A 20550-nucleotide genomic window follows, 5' to 3' on the forward strand; every position below is an offset into this window, starting at 1 on the left:
GCTTAAACAGCTCTGGATAATGACCCAAATCATTGAAAGGGGCGTAAACTTCCCCTTTCTTCTGATATTTGTATTTTGGGTGCCCTGCTGGATCTGCTGTTAAATTGAGATGAGATTTGGTATAGGGTGAGAAGCTGTGAAATTCATTGGCTGATTGGATGCTACCACTAATGTTGTATATCAAAACATACATGCTGCATGTTTTACATTTCCTGGCTTTGGAATACTTGATCCCTCTAGTTTAATGTTCACATTTAATAGCAAGCCTCTTTCAGATAAGTATTTGTCTTGCCAGATGGTCTGCAGAATTAGTTTTTCCAAAAATGGGAATAGTGTGTGTTGTGTTGTGTTGGATAACTTAATTTTGCTGTTCATTTGAAAGGAATCTCTTCCTTAGAAGTGGAAAATTAGGATCCTGCTGAACATTGGAATCTTTCACATTTTTGAGTAATTTTCATAACACACTGGTTTTTCCTGCAGGAAAAGTATGCCAGTTTATACTACACAAATAGTTGCTGTTGTTGCCTTTTAGCAAACTGAAACTGGTTTCTGTGATTAATTTGACAGATGTCTGACTAATGGAAAGAAGCTAGCTTTGTATAAATCCAACACTGAAGGAGAAAATACTGATCTTTCTTTGGATGTGTCATCAAAGATTTAAACTCAGTGTTTCCTTTCACATAATGAATCATAAACTAGCACTTGTCTAGCAGTGCTAACATCCTTGCTTTAACTTCTTTCATTAGATCACAAGACTGCAGAGAAACACATGCTATCTACATGTAACCTTTCTGAAAATAGAATACTTGCTCTCTGTTACATACATCCTCTTAATCAACATTTGTGATTTACTTAGATATCTGAAGGCAGTCTGAGCCCTGTAGCTGAGCTTGGCCCTGGATAACTGTGACTTGAATTCACCAAGCGAGCAGATGTTCCATGACCATTCAGATGTACTGGCTGAAGGCCAGCAAAATGACAGAAGGCCTATTACAGCCTTGTACCAGAGGTGCCAAGATGTAAGGCTAGGGTACAGTCTGTGTACACAAAAACATGTATTCAGTATCATTTGGGGAAATCTTATAATGGAAACTGCTGAGTTAAAAAATCTATTGCATGGTTCCACGTGTTGACATTTCACTAAAAGCAGTCCTACAGTGAAAGTAAGCTGTCAATTTTTTCATGTGCATATTTCACTCTTAAATTGCTTGTGGTTTTTCTTTTTTCTCTTATTCAAGTATGAGATTCCAGGTTTTGAAGGACTTTCGAGATCAAAACCAGTCCATTGAATTGAGCCTGGAAACAGACTGGAGCCGGTACCACTGTTGTGTTATATGGGCACATCTCCCATTTCCATAAGCCGCACTGTTGCATTTTTCACAGGCTGAAGATTCCAGGTTACCCCAAGGTCTGACTTACTTAGGGTGTGTTACAATAGTCAGTGTGTAGGTTTCTTTTCCCCAAGGGAGTTTCAAAAGTAACTTGTGATGAGGCATTTTGGAAGTAGAGTGCAACATAGGTACTTATGTAGATAGACGTCTGTTTTCTGGATTGAGGCAACCATTGTTAATCTTTGTTAAACACTTTTGACACAGTAATTGCCACAACACGGGGGTGGGGTGCGGAATTAGTTCTCCAGTGGACTACTTGTGTTTCATGTACTTGTTTCTCACTAGATTTCATGGATTTTTGTACTTCAGGAGGTCTAATGAACAACTCCATTTCTAGCCCTCCCTCCACTGCACAGCAAGGCTCAGGGTGGGTTAGAACAATACAGATAAAACAACAAATAATAATTAAGTGTAACTATACAATCGTTAAAACCTATAACAACACTAACAGTCAAGATTTCAATCAATTACAAACGTTAACAATTAACACTTCTGCTCCCAATAGAAAACTCTACATATTTGTGCCAGTAGATGTTGATTTAAATACTGAAAGTGGACGAACAAGGGCACAAGCAGAGCAGCGCAAAGCAAAAACAACAGAGCAGGTGGGGGCCAATATTAATGAACTACTCAGCCATAGGCCTGGTGGAACATCTCCATTTTTCAGGTTTGGTGAAACTGCATTAAATCTCTCATGGCCCATATACCACTTGGGAGAGCGTGCCATCAGGCCAGCACCAGACCTGAAAAAACTTTGGCCCTGGTTGAGGCTAAGCGATGTCCTTCGAGTCGGGAAGTGCTGGGAGATGGTGATCTATGGAGTGAAGAGCTCTCTGAGGCACATACCAGGGGAGGAGAAAAGGAGGAGGAAGAGATTGGATTTATACCCTGCCCTTCACTCAGAGTCAGAGCTGCTTACAATCTCTTTTTGCTTCCCACAACAGACCCTGTGATAGGTGGGTCTGTGAGAGCTCTTCCGGGGACAGCTGTGAGAGAACTTGTGACTTACCCAAGGTCACACCAGCCAGCTGCATGTTGGAGAAGTGGGGAATCAAACCCGCTTCTCCCAGATTAGAGTTCAAGCTCTTAACCACTGCACCAAACTGGCTCTTGAACAGTCCTGAAGATATGTTGGCACCAGACCCCATAGGGCTTTGGAAGTTTACACTAAAACCTTGAACTTGATCCTGTATTCTATGGAAGCCAATGCAGCTGGCAGAGCACAGGTTGTATGTGGGCTCTTAATGGTGTGCCTGTGAGGACACACACTGTTGCATTCTGGACCAGCTGGAGTTTCCAGATCCATCTCAAGGGTAGCCCTGCATAGAATGAATTATGGTAGTCCAGCCTGGAGGCGGCCGCCATAGATCACTGTGGCTTAAGTCATGGGGAGAGAGGTGGGGAACCAGTTGCCTGACCTGATGAATATGGTAGAATGTTGATCTGGCAACATTCCTTTTTTGGGCCTACATTGAAAGCAAGGCATCCAGAATCATGCCCAAGTCCTTCACTGTTGGCATTGGTGTCAATAACGCTTTGTCAGGAGTTGGGAGTTGGATCCCTAATGCCATCCCCCTTGGCTCAAGCAGAGGACCTCTGTCTTCGAGAGATTTAGTGTCAGTTGGCTCTGTTTTAACCAACCAGCCACAGCCTCCAAACTCTTGGCTAAAATATCTGCAGCAGTAATCAGCTGTCTGTCTGTCCTATCAACAGATACAGCTTAGTGTCATCAGCATATTGGTGACAGCCCAGCCTGAAGCTCCGGACCAAGTGAGCAAGGGAGTGCATATAGATATTAAATAACATGGGAGAGAGAATCACACTTTATGGGGTGGTGCATACCAAAGGGTGATACAGTGAAACTCTTCCCAAGTGCCATCCTCTGTCCTTGACTGTGGAGAAATGAAACAAGCCACTGCAAGGCTGTCCCATGTATTCCCATATTGGTAAGGTCGTGGGTCAAGAGATTGTAACTGACCATGTAAAATGTTGCTGTCAAGTCAAGCAATAACAGCAATGCTGACCCACCTCTATCCAGGTGTCTGTGGAGATCATCCATGAAGGTGAAGGAGCTGTCTCCATCCCATAAACCAGGGCAGAAGCTGGACTGGAAGGGATCAAGGATAGAGAAGTCTTCCAGAAAAGCCTGGAGCTGTTCTGCTGCTGCTCTCTCAGCTTCCTTACCCAGAAATGATAGATTCAAGACTGGGTGGTAGCTGGTTGGATCAATCAGATCCAGGTTTGGTTTTTTAAGAGCGGCCTCACCTTTAAACTCCCTGAATTCAGGGACATGTTGATAATATCTGCCAGGGGGACCTTAATTCCATCACCACTGGCTTTCATTAGCCATGATGGGCATGGGTCCAGGAGGCAAGTGGTGGGCTTCATAGCACCCAGGATCCTGTCAACCTCTCCTGGGGGATGGTCCATTACTGGACCTGAAGATGGCTAAGAGACCTCCAGTTCATGTACTGTATCAATGGTGGCCAGCAGGTTCTGGTGGAACAAGAAGATTTTATTCACAAAATAGCTCTCAAAGCCCTTAAAGCTAATTGCCAAATTGTTATCTTTTGGGGTTCCCTGTGGGTTATTTTAAATAATTGAGCTGGGCAAGAGCTAGTGGATGCAATGAAAGCTTCATAGAATTCCTTCTTTGTGGTTTTCATTGCCATCTCATCTCACGGGATTTCATAAATGTCTAAGAAGTCCTTGGCAGCTTTGTCACAAATCCGCAGCTACACTTGCTCTAACCATCTCAGCTCCTTATTTAGCAATAAGGATAATTTGTTTCTTCTGTACACCACATTTTATTGTCTGGGTATCTTTAATTATTTTTTTCCAGCTAGAACACTATACCCCTCACAATTATTTGTAGAATTATATCCTGTAATTCTCCCACTGCAACTGGGAGGGTGACCATGCTGTGGGGGAAACTTCAATCATTTCCCCCTTCTTGCTGCAGCTCCTTTCAGCTCTCAGCCCTTTGAGGTTCTCCTGATCCTTTGGAATGGCTTTTCAGGAGATGTATTGAGCTGCAGCAGGAAGGGGGAAACACAAAAGGATCCATTCAGTAAGAGGAGTTTTGTTGGTTCTTTAACCACTCCACAGTGGTCAGTTGCTTGCATTTGGTGTACTAATCACTGCTATCCTGTTTGACCTGAAGTTGCAAGGCAGTCTAAGATAAATATGTAGAAAGTAGGTATTATCTTTTAATTAGTTTTTGTACTACAATGGCAAGTTATGAAAGTTTGTGGCATGCTGCTATATAGCTTATCCAGATTTTGTTTTTTGTCATTGATGTTGTAAAAACATGGTTTGCTGTGTGGCCAATAAATCCATCATTTAATGCCATCCTTGGTCATGAGAAACCTCAGCTCAGCACCGTCTGTCACTACAGATTTCTTTATGACCTCAAGCAAATTACAGTGCTTATTTCTTCCTTTTCAAATATTTGTGTGAAGTTTAGTACAATTTCTAATGTTTTCCAGCTTACATAGGAGTGCTGAACTTATGAGGACCAGATCTGAACCACATAAATTATTGAAATGCAGAAAAGTACTAATTAAATACTAATTAAGTTAACATTTAATGAAGATATTAACATTCATTAATTGTGTTTTAGCTAATATTTAAAGCAGCATTTTTATTAACTGAAATACCTGCCCAGTCTGCTATAATTCAGATGTGTGCGGCTTTGCATATTTTTTCTGTCTAGGACCACATAGCCAATTTTTAATTATGCACGGGGAAGGGAGAGATTGATTTTTTCCTTCGCAAACTTGCACTTGAAAAGCAGCCAGCTTCACAACTTGCTACTTTTGAGTTCTTCGGCCATTTCCGTAATCACAAGTGCTGACTCTTCTCTCATCAGAGCTGACCCTGCAAAAATGGATAGGCTCAGGCATCAGGTGCGTTAATTGAGAGTCCAGCCAGGAGGAAGCATACGGAAGTGAGGCCTATATTCATGTGAAAGCACATGGGGTTGCGTTGGAGTTTCTTCCCTATGGTGCAGATCACATTCCCAGCTTCCATGGCTCTGCTGGTGGAAGCAGCAGGCACCTTGCCCATCCCTGGCCAGCTGGCTGCCCCCACCATACTGATTGCTTCCTCAGCACGAGAATACAGCAGCATGCTGCTTTCTCATCCTGATCAATCCTGTCCGCACAATAGGGAAGGAGGCAAAGCATGCTTGTGCCTCCTGAGCGAGCTAATGGTACTGTGGTGGCAGCCAGGTTGACTGGGGATAAGGTGAAGTAGTCTTAACAGCTGGATGTGTGTTGTTTTGCAGGCCACCTAAGTGCCCTTAGAGACCCTGAGGCTGTCCCTGGACCTTATGTTTGGAATCACTGGTCTAACATCTATACATTTTGGGGCAGGGGGGGCTGTAGCTAGACCCAGACATAGAAGGTGGACTAAAGATTATGCTGCCATCATTTAAAATGGAAATGGGCTGTTCTGAAGGCATCCCGTACACTTCCTTATTGGAAGCACACTAGACTTGGGTTTAGCTATCAAGGATATGAGTTTCACTTAATATTGTAACTTAGCTATCAGTTTATCATTTAAGCACTTAAACATTAGCAAGCTATGTAGCCAGCTTACATATTTTTACGTATTATCAACTCTGCAGCTGATGTTAAGAAAACAAGTTAACATGCTTCAGTGTCCATCTTCTATACAGGCAATTTAAAAGTAAGGCCTGCAATTGAAAACACTTTGTTCTGCAAGCATAGACGATCCCATAATGCCCAGACAATTCTTTGCCAGTTTTCCAACCTGTGGAAAGTGTTTAAATGTTGACAGAACATACACATTAATAGATCCTATCATTTTATCGCTGAAACTTGAAACTTATGATGCTTTATTACATTCCTGTTAACTCTGAGGTGTCAAACATGCGGTCTGAGGACCAAATCAGGCCCCCAGAGGCTCCTATTAGACCCCCAAGCAACTGGCTGTTATCTGCTTCCTTCTCCCTCTCTCTTGCTTCCTTCCTCATCACAGCTTGCTTTGCCAGGCTTGCTCAATCACACAGAAGCTACAGAGCAAAACTTCTGTTTTCTCTATTGGCTGAGGTTCCTCCCTTGGGGAGGAAAGGGGGTAGGGAGAGTTTGCTTTGCCAGACTCTCAGTCACACAGCAGAAGTACTGAGCCAAGCCTCTCTTCTATTGGCTGAGACTTCTCCCCCTCCTGGTTCCCTGGGGAAGGAAGGAAAGAGCCGGAGCTTCCTTTGCCCAGTTCCCTATAAGCACCTATAAGACCAATGAGTGCTAATATTGTAAGCATGTTTTAAGTTTTAAAAATTGAGTTTGTCTTTGTCCTTTATAAGGTTTATATCTCTGCTACCTGGCATTACATTATATGACACAAGTGGCCCGTCCTAACAAGATCTCATTTATGTCAGATCTGGTCCTCATAACAAATTAGTTCAACACTCCTGTGTTAACTAGCACAAGGGGGAACCCCCAAACACTTGCAGGGGGCATTTCTTTCCCCATTTCCTCCTCCTCTTCCGTAGCCTTTCCCATTTTTCTGCTTTCTTCTCTCCTTTCCATCCACCTGCCAACTTATCTTTAACTGTCCCTCTCCAGTTTTCTTTCCCTCCCTAACCTGGAAGCCTCTACCTAGGAAAAATGTGGCCCAGTTGCATGGTGCCAGTCACTGATCTGAGCCCTGTTACACAGTGAGCAACTTGCAAGGCCTTGTGGAGGGGCACATTTTCCCATCTCACCTTCTGCACACTATGTCCTCTTTCCCTCCTCTTGGCAACCCCCCCCCCCTTCTCATCCTTCTCTACTTCCTTCTCTCCTTCTCACCCACTGACCTACATTTTATCTGCCCCCTTCTTTAGCTACATGTATTTTTTATTTACTTCCTTTACATTCCACCTTTGTCCACAATGGGGACCCAAAGCAGTTTCCATCATTCTCCTCTCCTCTGTTTTATCTTCACAACAACCCTGTATGGTAGGTTAAACTCTGTGTGTGTGTGTGACTGGCTCACAGTCATCTAGTGAACATCCACAACAGAGTGGGGATTCAACCTGGGTCTTCCAGATCCTAGTCTGAAAATAACTACTATACAACCACTGACTTTTGAGAGATGGCTGCTGTTGAACATTAGTGAGAAGCTGGGCCTCAGTGACTCATGGAGCCAGTGGTCCTTCTTCAAAGTCCAAAACAGCATGGAAAGGGCCCTGCCTCTCCCCCTGCCTTCTTCCGACAGAAATCCAATTCTGGAACACTGGCAAAATGCTTGTGGTCGCTAACCAATGGCCACTAAAGGTGCCTGCTTCTTAAAGTCACAGGTATTCCTTTTATCATTTTGGGTTCTCTAAAAAACATTTTTGTTGTTTGTTTTTAGAGTTAATTTTTTTCTGCAAACCTGGGGCATTTCTCAAGTGTATAGAAAGGTATGTCTTACCTGTTCACAGTTCCAGTATCTGGATTAAGGTATCCTCAGATTTGGCCAGATTTGAGAATTGGAATATACAAATGGAAACCCACACAGCCTTGCGGGGAGCATTTCATTTTGCCCTCCCCCATGTCCTCTTTTCCTTTCCTACAAGCCCTCAACATGGACAGCATTTAACAGCACAATTTTCAGAGCACAGTTTTCTCCAGGATGGGCTGGATCATAGTCTGATTCTTTGAGAAAGCAGGAATGGGAAACAGTTATACATGTTGATGTATCTGTTAGAGGCTACATACAACATATCCATGGTATATGCTTTAATTTACGGAATATGGAATAAAGAACCGTCAGGACTGAAGTGGCCAGGTAGGCAGCCACCTAGGGCACTTCCTGGCCTCAGGGGCAGCGGGGCACCCCCACTCCTGGTGCCCCTTCCCTGCTCCCTCTTTGCCTACCTGTGGGCAGCGGTGGCTTGGAAAGGGCACCAGGGTTGGCAGTGCGGCAGCAGATGTGCTCAGAGGCAGAAAAAAAAATTAGTTTTCCTCCCTGTTGTTGTTCAGTCCTTCCAATTTAATCTCTCATTCTCTGTTCTGGACTTAAAAGATGCTTAATTCCCAGGGCTTTTTTTCTGGGGGAGCACAGCAGAATGGAGTTCTGGAACTTCTTCATGGAAACAAAATTCTCGAAAAAAGTTTAGAAGCTCATGAGGGGAACCCATGTGTTTCTCCTTCATTTCCCTTTTGAGAGTTCCGACACGTCTTTTTCCAGAAAAAAAAGCCCTATTACTTCCACCCTGACCACAGAAAATATTTGCATTTCCAATGTGCTGGAGCCTTCTTTGAGTATACAGTCTTACCTTTTGGCCTTGCCATTGCTCCCCAGGTGTTCATGAAGTGTATGGTGGTGGTGGTCCATCACGCATCTTAAGTCAACAAGTTGCGTGTATTACCCTATCTAGACGACTGGGTCTTAGTTGGCACATCTGATAGTAACCTCCACTCCACATACTCAGTTGACACTGGCCAGCAATTTTGATGAATCTTGCCTTGCTCCCTCCCATACTAGATTCTGTGGCTGGTAGGGCTTTTCCACCATGCCAGAGGGTCTGTGCCCTAAGGGCTTTGATAACTTGGTTTTAACACTAGAATCTCCCTGTGGGAGATTCAAAACCTCATGAGTCTCATGGCAGCCACCACTGCTGTAGTGACATTCGCTAGAATACACATGATACCATCACAACATGCACTCAAAACATGCACTTCACAGTTCCAAGATCAGTAGTCTTCTCCCTTAGAAGGTGGACCTTAGATAACAGTTTGTTTACGGGTTGTATTTACCATCCATCACTGTCACCACAAATGCTTTTATGCCCCCCACCCCACCCCATTCCACTAAAACACAAATTCCTCCTCGAAATCTGGGCACACAACACCCAGTTATTTTCATCCCCCTTTGTTGGCTTTACACTTCTGTCGCAAGAGATGAACATCCCATTTTGAGCCACTCATGACCGTCTACATGGGGGTCAACTTTTTGCCATGACATTCCCAGGGTGTGCCTCATTGCTTGGCTCATGAACTCTCCTTAGGCCTTTCTGTGAAGACTCACACTGTGTTATTGAATGTCCAGAAACTATCCACCAGGATGTTCTAATACCATAAGTGGAGAGCCTTCTCATTCTCAGTTACCTTCCTAATATCCTAGATTATCTACATTTTCTAGCAAAGTCTAAGTTAGCATTGACTTCTATAAAAGTTCAGATCACAGCCATCTCTGCCTTTCATGACCATGTTTAGTGTCACTCAGTTTTTCCCCATGACCTGTCAAAAATGTTCCTCAAGGGCCCGAAGAGTCTGTTTTTCAAACATCCTACTATTGTTCCACAGTGGAGTTTATCCCTTGTTCTGGCCCAGTTTATGCTGCAACCCTTTTAACCACTACTCACCTGCCCTTTTCCCTTGCTGTCTATGAAGATGTGCCTCTTGGTAGCCAAGAGGAGTAAGAGTAAGTGAGCTAGAAGCTCTTTGTGCTGACAAACTTTTATCCAGTTATTTTTAGCAATAGAATAGTTTTGTGCCCAGTAATACTGGGCCAGTATTGGGTTTTTGCAGAAGGTTTTTTTTCAGTTTCCACCTATCATAAACACTAACGTTCCTTCATAAAGGTTCAGACCTATTCATTTGCTGTGCTGGCCCTCATAAGGACAAAGGGGCCTCCTCTCATACTCTGTCCTGCTGCATGAATACAATTAAACTGTTTCAAACAAGCAGATGTGCGATGTCCCTTGACGATATCTCCAAGGCAGCTACGTGGTCTTCATCAGAGACTTTCATCCAGCACTATGCTGTGGATGTGAATGAACAAAGAGAGTCAGCAGTGAGTCACGCATTCTCTTTTTGACTGACTGGCTCACACTCTTCTCCAGATAACGCCTGCTTGCCTACTCCCAATGTGGTACTGCCTGGAAGAAGGACAATGAAAACAGGGTTACACTTACCTGAAACTGTTGTTTGTCAAAAACTTCCATGCAGGCGCACATTTCTTCTCTCCCGCCCTGCTGTGAGCCCTATACTTCTTTTTTTCTGTGTTCCATGTCAGCTCTAACAGGAGAAACTGAGGGGAAATGGTGCCTCTCCCCTTGGTGTGCTGAATTTGGTGGGAAGACACTGTGTCACACACCAATGGGCAAGGTCACCCTTCTCAGTCTTTTAAAACTAGAAATTTTTTTCTCTGCAGCCAGCCTGCACATATGTATTTTCATTGTGCACAGAATCTACACAGAAAATTTTGACAAACAACAGTTACAGGTAAATGCAACCCTGTTTTTCTTCAACAGTTGAGTAAGTAGTAGACTGCCATATTTGTATTAAGTATTAGATATTTGTATTCAGTCATTATTGGAATTCATCTTGATAGAGATAAGGCTCTTCAAAAGCTAGGTAGGTTTTTTGGTAAATCCTGATGCTTTTAATTTTCATAGTTTTAATAGATTCTCTAATCATGGCTCTATATATTGTATATAATACGTACCATACCTGTATATAATACTAGTCTACACCACATATAATACCTCACCCCCGTATCTATCATTGCCATTTTTCTTAATAAGACAAAACAAATTTGAAAGTGGAAAACAGTCATTGAAGAGAACAATGAAAAATGGTACTGAACCAATTTAGATATATTGTTTACCAGTCCTTCAACCATGATTTGGTAAGGGAAACCTTGTAGACAGGTTTGTAGTGTCATTCCTCACACCCTCCCAGACTTGTCTCAGCAGTGCATGGTTTGTCAGCAGAACCAGGCAAACCATAGTTTCTGGAAATCAGTTGAACAATGCTTTCTGCTTCTAGTTTGTTGGGTTTCAGTTGTAATAGCAAATTATTGTATGGAAGGGGAAGGAGGACATACAGAGATTAAAGTGTCCAAGCCATGGATTACAAATTTCTATCAACCTAGTGCTAGTACTACTACTAGGGCTGCTCATTTCATTTGCACAAAAGATGATTTCAAGCTATTCATTTTTATAGCAACCAAGTCTATCCAAAAAGACAAGCTGTGAGGTGCAGAGTTTTTGTAAACATACACTGTGAATGAATAACATTTTGCTTGTGAAGTATTTGGCTTATCAAGATTCCTAGTCAATTTCTGGTGAAAGTTGAGTCTTTTTGATTAGGTTGTCCAGATTACTTTTTCTAGGCACAGTGTTCTTTGAACAAAATAATCATTGTTAAGGAGATTGTGAGCTTTTGGCATGGAAACATCTTGGCATCAGTCCAGTTGCAGTAGTGTACTATATGCATGCATGGAAAGGCAATTTGAAAAGTAGTAGAAGACACAGAACAGTTTATCCAGAAGTGTATCTTGGAGCATAATTCATGAATTCCAATAAAGATGCACTATTACAAGATTGATTTGATCAGAGTGTCATTTCACTCTTCTCTGTGAAACTTGAGAGGACTTTTCCTTGAAATTGAATTGCCGTTTCCTTACAGCCTAGAGCTGCTTACATTATAGAAATGGAAGTTTCTATGTCTGTGTTTCATATGAATTTCCAGTTATTAATGGACATCACATTGTCCCACTATGAGGTAAACTAAAACTTGAGTTTTTAAATAACATTGTCAGAAGAGCATTACAAAACTTGGACTAACTTTGGTTTATGGTACTTGGAAGCAGAGGTTGTAAACTTCTGGCTTGCACTTATGGGTGCAAATCCATTAGAGCTTTTACAAAGATGCTACATGTGGTTGATGTTGGTCAAAAATCCACCCAGGCTATACTTAAATTCTTTCACTCTTAAGGGAGGGCAGTACTTCCCGGCTGCCCTCAGATTATTTCAGGCCAAATCTTTATCGCAGCGTTTGTATGGGACAGTACTAGTCCCACAATCTTCCTGTTTTGCTCCATTAGAGATAGTTTAATCAAAATTTTTAAGAGCAGCGTTTCAGTTGCCCAACTGTGTCTTTAACACAAATTTGCATTTAGAATCTGGCCTGATCACAGTAGAGGCTAGAGTATGCCTTGCCTCTATTAATCTCTGACTCAAATTATATCTCTCAAGGTTTAACACTTTTAATTCTTCGGGATTGCTTTCTATCTTCTCGGCTACGGGCAGTGCACCACCAGATGATGAAAGGTTATTAAATATTAAACGGCAGGCTGATATCAATAAAGCACCAATTTTTTTTACCTCAGAGAACTCCAGATACGTTGTAGCCCCAGTAGTTTATCTTTTGTTACTGGAGATTCTGACTCATCGAAGGGCATTTTCTCTAGCCAGATGGTGAAATACTTCCCTCCATGGTGGTAGAGGGGCAATGTAGAAAGGCTCCTAAGTCAGTGAGGATTTGCCCTTGTGGCACTAGTGTGGTTTGCTTCACTGCTGGTTCTATCAGGAAATTTGCACAGCAATAACACCTGCTCTGACCCTGAGTTTACTAGGATGCTTCTTATAGGGGCCAATCCACAGATTACAGCTCTCGGTGTGAGGTTTTTCACAGCTGCCTGCAAAATCCACCAGGAAATTTTATGTAGCACAATAGAATTCTAACAATAATAATTATTTTTAACTTGTAAATATTGTATACATATAATTTGAATATCTTATATATATATTTAATATCAGACTAACTTCCTGTAATTTATCTGTAATTCAGTGGTACTGCTTTTATGTGACTTGTGCTGGTCCTTGACTATATCAGAAAACTGAACTGAACAAAGGTGCTAAGCAGGGTCATTTCATAGAAAAAGAGGTGCCAGAGCTCATTAGCACAACTCATTTGCATATGTCGCATACCGCTGACATCACTGGAAGGTGTACTAAATTATATCAGCTTAGCAACTGCCTTAAAATGCTTCTTGAATTATAATTGTCATAATAAAACCTTATTCCCATCATACTTTTTAAATTATTTTCTTCTATTGACCACAGTGGCATGGTGAAGATTTTCATCTGTCTGCTTTATATGTTTTGGTTGTTTTTCCATTTTTGTGGGGAAAATATTACAAAGTTTGTCAAATATTAGTTCAGCAAAATTATCACAAAGGGTTTGAACAATGGAGCCCAGGAGCAAGTATTTTTTTTGGGGGGGGGGGCGGTGGGGGAAAGAAAGAAAGAAAGCACAATAAAATGTAGAGGCTCCGGAGCTCTGCTCCTGTGTTCTCCTGCCCAAAATGAGGCCTGGTGTTAAGGTCCCTTGAAATCTTTGAATATAAGTTTACCTCCCTCTGTTGAATTGGGACCTTTAACTTGAGAATGTCACTGGATTCCATAGTGTTTACCTTAAAGTGAGTGCAGTTAGTGATGGAGTGCAGTGCTCCTACACTGGCCATGTTTTATAAAAGTAGTTCTCTTAATTTTAAATAAGTATACTGTCTATTTAAATTAATAGTTGCGTTTATTTTTCTTTTTAGGGAGAATCTGTAAAGTATTTTCTGGACAACTTGGATAAATTGGGAGAACCAGTAAGTTTAATCTCTTATTTGGGTTTTTAAAAGTAATATTATATGCTGAAGAGTCTTTTAGTTTGAATTTGCAACTTCTAACAGTTGAAAAGTTGTATATTTTGTAAATTGAAATGACAAGCTACTTTTGTAACATTTAGTAGAGCATATCAATGACACACTTTTTCCCCTTTTATTAGGATTATCTTCCTACCCAACAAGATATTTTGCTGGCACGAAGACCAACAAAAGGGATCCATGAGTATGATTTTGAGATTAAAAACGTCCCTTTCAAGATGGTTGATGTAGGTGGCCAAAGGTCAGAGCGAAGACGTTGGTTTGAATGCTTTGACAGTGTCACTTCAATACTGTTCCTGGTTTCATCAAGTGAATTCGACCAGGTACTTATGGAGGATCGGCTGACAAACCGCCTTACAGAGTCTCTGAACATTTTTGAAACTATAGTCAACAACCGAGTTTTCAGCAACGTCTCCATCATTCTCTTCCTAAACAAGACAGACTTGCTTGAGGAAAAAGTGCAAAAAGTTAGCATCAAAGACTATTTCCCAGAATTTGAAGGGGATCCCCACTGCTTAATAGATGTCCAAAAATTCCTGGTGGATTGTTTCCGTACCAAGCGCAGGGATCAGCAGCAGAAGCCCTTATATCATCATTTCACCACTGCTATAAATACAGAAAACATCCGCCTGGTATTCCGTGACGTCAAGGATACCATCCTTCATGACAACCTTAAGCAGCTCATGCTACAGTGATGTGCAAAAAGACTTTGTGTTAGTCGTTTACAGCAGGAGTTGGAGGAAAAAACCCCTGGTCTTGTCAGACCTCAGTGTGTGGATAAAAGCTGCTGCTGTTCAAGTTATTGCCAATTTCTCTTGAAATTTGGGCTTTAATCTCTTCCACTGTAGTTTCATTTTGAATCATTTTTAATTTCTTAACAGACCTCAAGTTTTTAAAGCTAACTCAGAAATTTTAACCTCTTCCATCTTCCCAAACTGATAAAATGTGTATTCTTGAAATATCCTGTAATATCTACAGACATGTGGTTAAAATATCTACAGACACAATATCTACAGAACCCACTTTGAAAACTTGATAAGTAAAGAGGTCTGGTGATATGTGAAAGGGCTGTAGGAAAAATGTGATACATTTGTACTTGCAGGCAACTTTCCAAGTATGGCCTTTTTTCCTCCAGAGATTGTTCTGCATGGTGAACAGCTATGCTTTTTAAAATAACCAGTCTGTATTTTAAGTTTACAAATGCATTTTTGCTTCCATGCCAATAGGAGATGCTCTCAAATGGTACCAGAAAGGAAATCAGCTGCCGTTTACTACCACTGAATATGTCAGATGGAATCAGTCATGCAAAGGGATGCTCTGATCTTGATTGGTCATTGTAAAATCATAACGGTTTAACAAAATGCTTTATGCTTTACAGTTTGGAACTAAGCTAACCTAAACCACGTAGTTGCCTACAGCTTTGGAAATATCCATGAGTTATGAATTATCAGTTGTACCCTTTTTCCTTCAGTAAGTCTAGACTCTGTGTCTTGGGTGATACATGGAAGAAGCTAACAAAAAGGTTTTTTTCCTGCTAAAGAGTACTTGTGTTTATGGATATCAGATACATGTCGAAGTAGCATAACAGTGTTGAGAGTAGACACAGCTGTATTGTGTTGGCCATTGTATTGGTAGCCAAAAAAGGCTACACATCTTTGCAGAAAGAAAAGAAGCTTAAAGCAACTGAGTTACATCCCAGATATAATGTATTGCCGAAGTATGATTTTTATAAAAGTACTCCCATCAGCTATGACAGACCTATGACTCAGGCTTGCAAACAAATACTTACTGAAAATAGAACAGAGTTGTTGAACTAATAACTGTTTTCATCTCATTTTTGAGGAAGCTGGTGGTACCAGAGGTGACTTATGATTTCTCAGGTATTGGTTAGAAGTCCATTTATTACCAGTCACTCTTTGGACTGTAGTTTAATTAATGGTAAATTTTCACAGGTATTATACTATGCTTTAAAGACATCTGTAAAAGGGATTGACACTTTTTTCTGATCCAATGCTTGAATGCCATAAATATCTAACTGTTAACATGACCAGAGATTAGCAGGGCAGTTTCTGTTTTCTGTTGCATAGGCCAAAGTTTGCATTTGAGAGTGATAGAAATGCATTAAGGGCTACTATTATGGAATTTTTAGAATGGATGGAAGTCAGTAAAAATCTCAATATTTTTGCAAAACATTTTACTTTTGCCATATGTTAGATGAAGGTAGTTTTAAGATCTTATGCCAGTTGTGCATTAATGTAATAGGCTTGACTTTCTTCAGTGGGCCTAGTCCAGCATCAGTAAGCATTGTAAAGTGATTCAAAATTCATTAACCTAAAGTGCCTCTTAATTTGTTTTCCTTGCAGTGTCCTTATGAGAATGTCAGTTTCCCAGTGAGTGGCTTTTGGAATGGGAGATATACAGTACGAAGACAACTCCATTCCCCAGGCTCTGCAGAGAGACTGCCATTAGCTTTACCCAATATGCAATTAAAACAAAAAAAACCCAAAACTGAACCAGAATCCTAATTGTTCTACTGGTGCCATTTTTGTCACTTCTGCATTTTAGAATTCTATCAAAATGCCAAGAGACAGAGTCCTTTTTACTAAATGTGTGTGTGTACTGAGCAGTAGATACATTAACAGAATTGTCAGTTGGAGCCATCAAAACTCTTGACTGATGTGTTAGTTGAACAACAGTTGTTTCATTGGTTCAGTTTTATATATTGTGTGGGGTGGAGATCATGTAGAGTAAAGACATTTTCCATTGTACTCTAGAAAGATAGTTGTAAGCAGAGAGTGAAGGGATTGTTTTCTGAAGAACAAACCTTTGCTTTAGCATTATAACTAAGGAGATTAAAGTTTGGGGGTAATTTACATATATGGCAGTATGATAATGTATCTGTCTCTGGCACCTTTTTAAACAAACAAACAAACAAAAAATTTGGGGTTGCTGCAAGTGTAAATAGAGAATGGGGGGTTGCTTAACCTTTTTTTCTCCAGTAGTTTTCCCATTCAAAATGCCACCATTGTTTCTCTGTGCCAGAGAAAATATGAATACTAGTATCTATTACATGAAATCAGTATTTATGTCAGAAATTTAGCAGAAATGTTATGTCTTTAAATGTCAGACAATCACCACCCCATATTCAGCAGTGGTCAGTCTGTGGCTCAGGAGCTACAGGTAACTTTTAGACAGGTATTTTATGGTTCACTAACTAGTGCACTATGTAACTTCCATGGCACTTAGGTGCCTTTTGTGTTTTTCCCACATACTTGGTCATTTTCCTCTCTTCATGCATCAGCTATAACCTTATAATCCTAGCTTCTGCCCTGATGGCCTATGGAGCTGAAGTAAGTGTGTGAAAGATCTCACACCCTCTCCCTTCCCTTATCATGAGTGTATGGAAATGGAATGAGGTGAATGGAGGAGCCAGTTCAGCAGTGGTATATACTTTAGCTTGCCTAATGCTGCTCATTAGCAGCCACCATTTTCACTGCTGCCCCTTATAACTTTGAGTAGCATGATCAAAAGAGTTCCCTGTTATTGCCCATGCACTTTTGCCTTCCTAATTTTCTTGTCCAACTGACCTCTTTGGGAGGGGGGCGGGTTGCCCTACCTTTCCTTTTTCCTCTTTACTTGGGAGGTCTACAGCCATTGCTACCTGTGAAAGAAGAGCTCTGCAAGAAAGAAACACTTTCCTCACTGTTGGGTCCTGTGCCTGTTTACTTGGCAGTAAGTCCCATTGGTTTTAGGAGAGCTTACTCAGCATATGGTGTGAATAATATTCAGTCTTTATGGCTTGAACCTATGCCTGTTTGGGTTGCAGCCCAATCCTGTGTTTGCTTACTGGCAGTAAATCCTATTGATTTCAAAAGGGCCTGTATGCTGGGGTGCATGTTCAAGTGTGAGACTGCATCCTCAAGAGTATAAGAGGCCTCCATGGTAGGAGGTAGCAGTGTAAGGGGGAAGGGGCTGATGTCCAGAAGATGTAATCAGCAGATAGGCTGTTCGCTTAATTGTGTTACATCTGTGGGCACGCACAAGCATAAGCAGGCTGCTTTTCTCACTCGAAGGGCCAGGACCAGGGTCAATGTTTGATAGACGTTTAGATTTACATGGATTTTTTACCAGCTTTTGCACCAAGCTGGAAAAGTTCTTACCCGTCGCTCCATTCCCCACAAACAAGCCATGATGAATCAAGTATGATCTTAACGTTTCTGTACAATAGAGTATTGCCCCAGAAAAGCACTTGTATGTCTTGTGGCTTTACAAATTCTGAAAATTGTAATTTAAACTTGGGAAGCTGACAGATTTGGCCATTCTAGCTATACAGAATGATTGTCCCATAAATCAGAGAAAGCTGCTTCTGCTTCTTTTTTTTTTGCCCTGATAAGTGAGCAAGTTTGACTGTGTTGGATTTGAGACACTAGACTGAGGAACTTGAAGAAACAATTCGATTTTCCTGTACTCTCAAGGTGTCTGGTATTCTGGGAACTTCTTCAAGTGTCCACACTCCAGAAATGCTCTTACCAGAGCAAACACAGGTTACCCAAATGTATTTCTTGCTAACAGGAATAGCTTGCTCAGTCCTCTAAATTCCACCACTTGAATCAATTTATAGGATATTCTTAGGTTATGCCTTAGCCTCTTGGTGAGTTTGAAATACCAAAGTGTATTTTCAGATACCTCTTCCAAATAAAGAGCTAATTTGCCAGATGTTAAAAATTCTCAGAAAAGTAATTTTTTTTTAAAAAGTTTCTGTTAAATATTTTAACTTTCACAAATTCAGGGTGATTTTTTTAAAAAATCTTAAATTTACTGTTAGGGTTTTTTCAGACTACAGTGCCTATGAATTTTATGGGAAGCAATTTTAAATCTGAAACAAAACAACAAAGGTAATTATTTAAAAGTAAAGTGGTTTGTTTGTTTTTTTTAAATGTAGGTCTGTTGATTGAATCCTAAGCATTCTTTTGGATCCTAAGCATTTCTGGTGCTTTTGGTGGCAGAAGAGGGGGCAGCAATTTCTTCTTCCCACTGTATGGTCCTGTGTTGTGTTCCTGTGCTGTTTCTGTAGGCCCCTTTACCCTTCAAGGGGCTAAGTAGATTAGAGTACGAGTTGAGGGTGCAGATGAGTCCAACTCATAAGCTTCACTCTGCCAATTACAGTTACAGTCCAACACCTTAATCTTAGGCTTGGGTGGGGTTTGCAGAGTTTAAACTGATTTCTCGAAAACAAAGCCCTATTTTCTCACTGGGAAATAAATTTTGGTGCAAGAGGGAACTAATGTCATCCTACTGTTAGATTCTGTGCAACATTCATCCCACAAAAATAATTTGAAAGAACCCTTGAGATAGAGAGAAGGGGGGGAGCTTGGGGCAAGGGCAGGAATTTCCAGGGTGGGCATTTGTGAGCATGGTCTCTCTGGATGTGTCTCTCATAACCCAACTGTGGTGATAACTGTAAGGTTAGTTTAGAAACTAATTTTAAGAACCCAAGAAGCAAGGTGGTGGCAGAAGGTCCCTTTTCTAACTACAGTGCTTCCTGATCCAGATTAATTAGTTTTCTTGTATGCTAGTCATAGTCTCCTGCTAATTTTCTACAAGCCTCAATGAAGGTACTATGACATAGCCATCTCTACAATCAATGTCATAAGGATTACATAGCATTGTAATAGTGCCATCTGCAGTTTCTTTACCTTATACTTGAAAGCAAATTATTGCCGCTTATTGAAAACTTTCCCGTCTGTCCACAGCAGTGAAAGCTTGTTTTCTATAAAGCCTTATCTAAAAAATATATATTTTTAACAACCTCACAAACCTTATCTAATGAAATCAAGATTTGTATTAGCTTTGTATAAATGAGGGGCTTTACTTTTTTATATACATGTTAACTTCTGTAACTTTCCAGGGATAAAGAGAATCTCTTAACTTTGTAAATTTCCCCCTTGCCTTAGTTCAGCATTGGCAATAAATTATTTCTAAAGGTTTTAAAGGCATAATTTTAAGAAGGTTCGATTACTAATAAGATGATGAAAGCCTGTTTTAGTTGTATATTTTTCTGTACATATTTTGCAGAAATGTTGCCTTCCAGCTATTAATATTTGCCTTGTGTAAAATAAATTACTGACAGTAAATAAACAACATAAAACTTCATTCTGAAAAGGAAATTTTGTATCTTTGTACATCTATGCCATGACCTTAATGGCAGTGTTGCCAATATCAACAACTGACTGGTTTTGAAGTTTCAATTAAAATATTAAATCTATACGCATTCTCAGTGCATACAACCACTTGGGAGATTATGTTTAAACTTCACAGAAGTACAGGAGAAAGTTCTGGATAGTCTTAGCTAATATTGCACATGTTTCTATTGCACATGATTCCGGGGGAGAATTTAGAAGAAATGAACTTGTTTGGGAAATCCTATGTGAAACATTGGAACTGTCTTGCTTTTGAAGTATAGGTGTTCCTACATGCGAAATACTTCCCCTGGTTCCTCAATAAAAAGTAGAATTATACATCCTGTTAAATTTCAAATGATAGGCATTTTGGTCTGTGGTAGAACAGCCATATTCAAGTCCAATAGAATCTTTGAGACCAACATGGTATTTGGGATATAGGTTTTCAGGAGTCAAAGCCCTTTGTCCTTTCTGGCTGCAGACAAAGAAGCACAAGCAGAGTTCCACTTGCACAATAGATTTTTCAGCCTCTCCCTGAAAAA

At 40.7% G+C, this 20550-nt stretch overlaps 1 protein-coding gene across 1 annotated transcript in view; it reads left to right on the forward strand.

Annotated features, from left to right (window-relative positions):
- The window catches only part of GNA13 (G protein subunit alpha 13), a 47563-nt gene extending 27581 nt beyond the window's left edge, over positions 1-19982 (forward strand). Inside the window, exons 3-4 of the mRNA XM_060251989.1 lie at positions 13722-13772; positions 13952-19982. Coding sequence (XP_060107972.1) covers positions 13722-13772; positions 13952-14524 — 624 coding nt within the window. The 3' untranslated portion in view covers positions 14525-19982. The remainder of the gene's footprint in view (positions 1-13721; positions 13773-13951) is intronic.
- The last annotated feature ends 568 nt before the right edge of the window (positions 19983-20550 follow it).

This window comes from Heteronotia binoei, chromosome 13, assembly GCF_032191835.1.
Source record: "Heteronotia binoei isolate CCM8104 ecotype False Entrance Well chromosome 13, APGP_CSIRO_Hbin_v1, whole genome shotgun sequence".
Classification (NCBI taxonomy): Eukaryota; Metazoa; Chordata; class Lepidosauria; order Squamata; family Gekkonidae; genus Heteronotia; species Heteronotia binoei.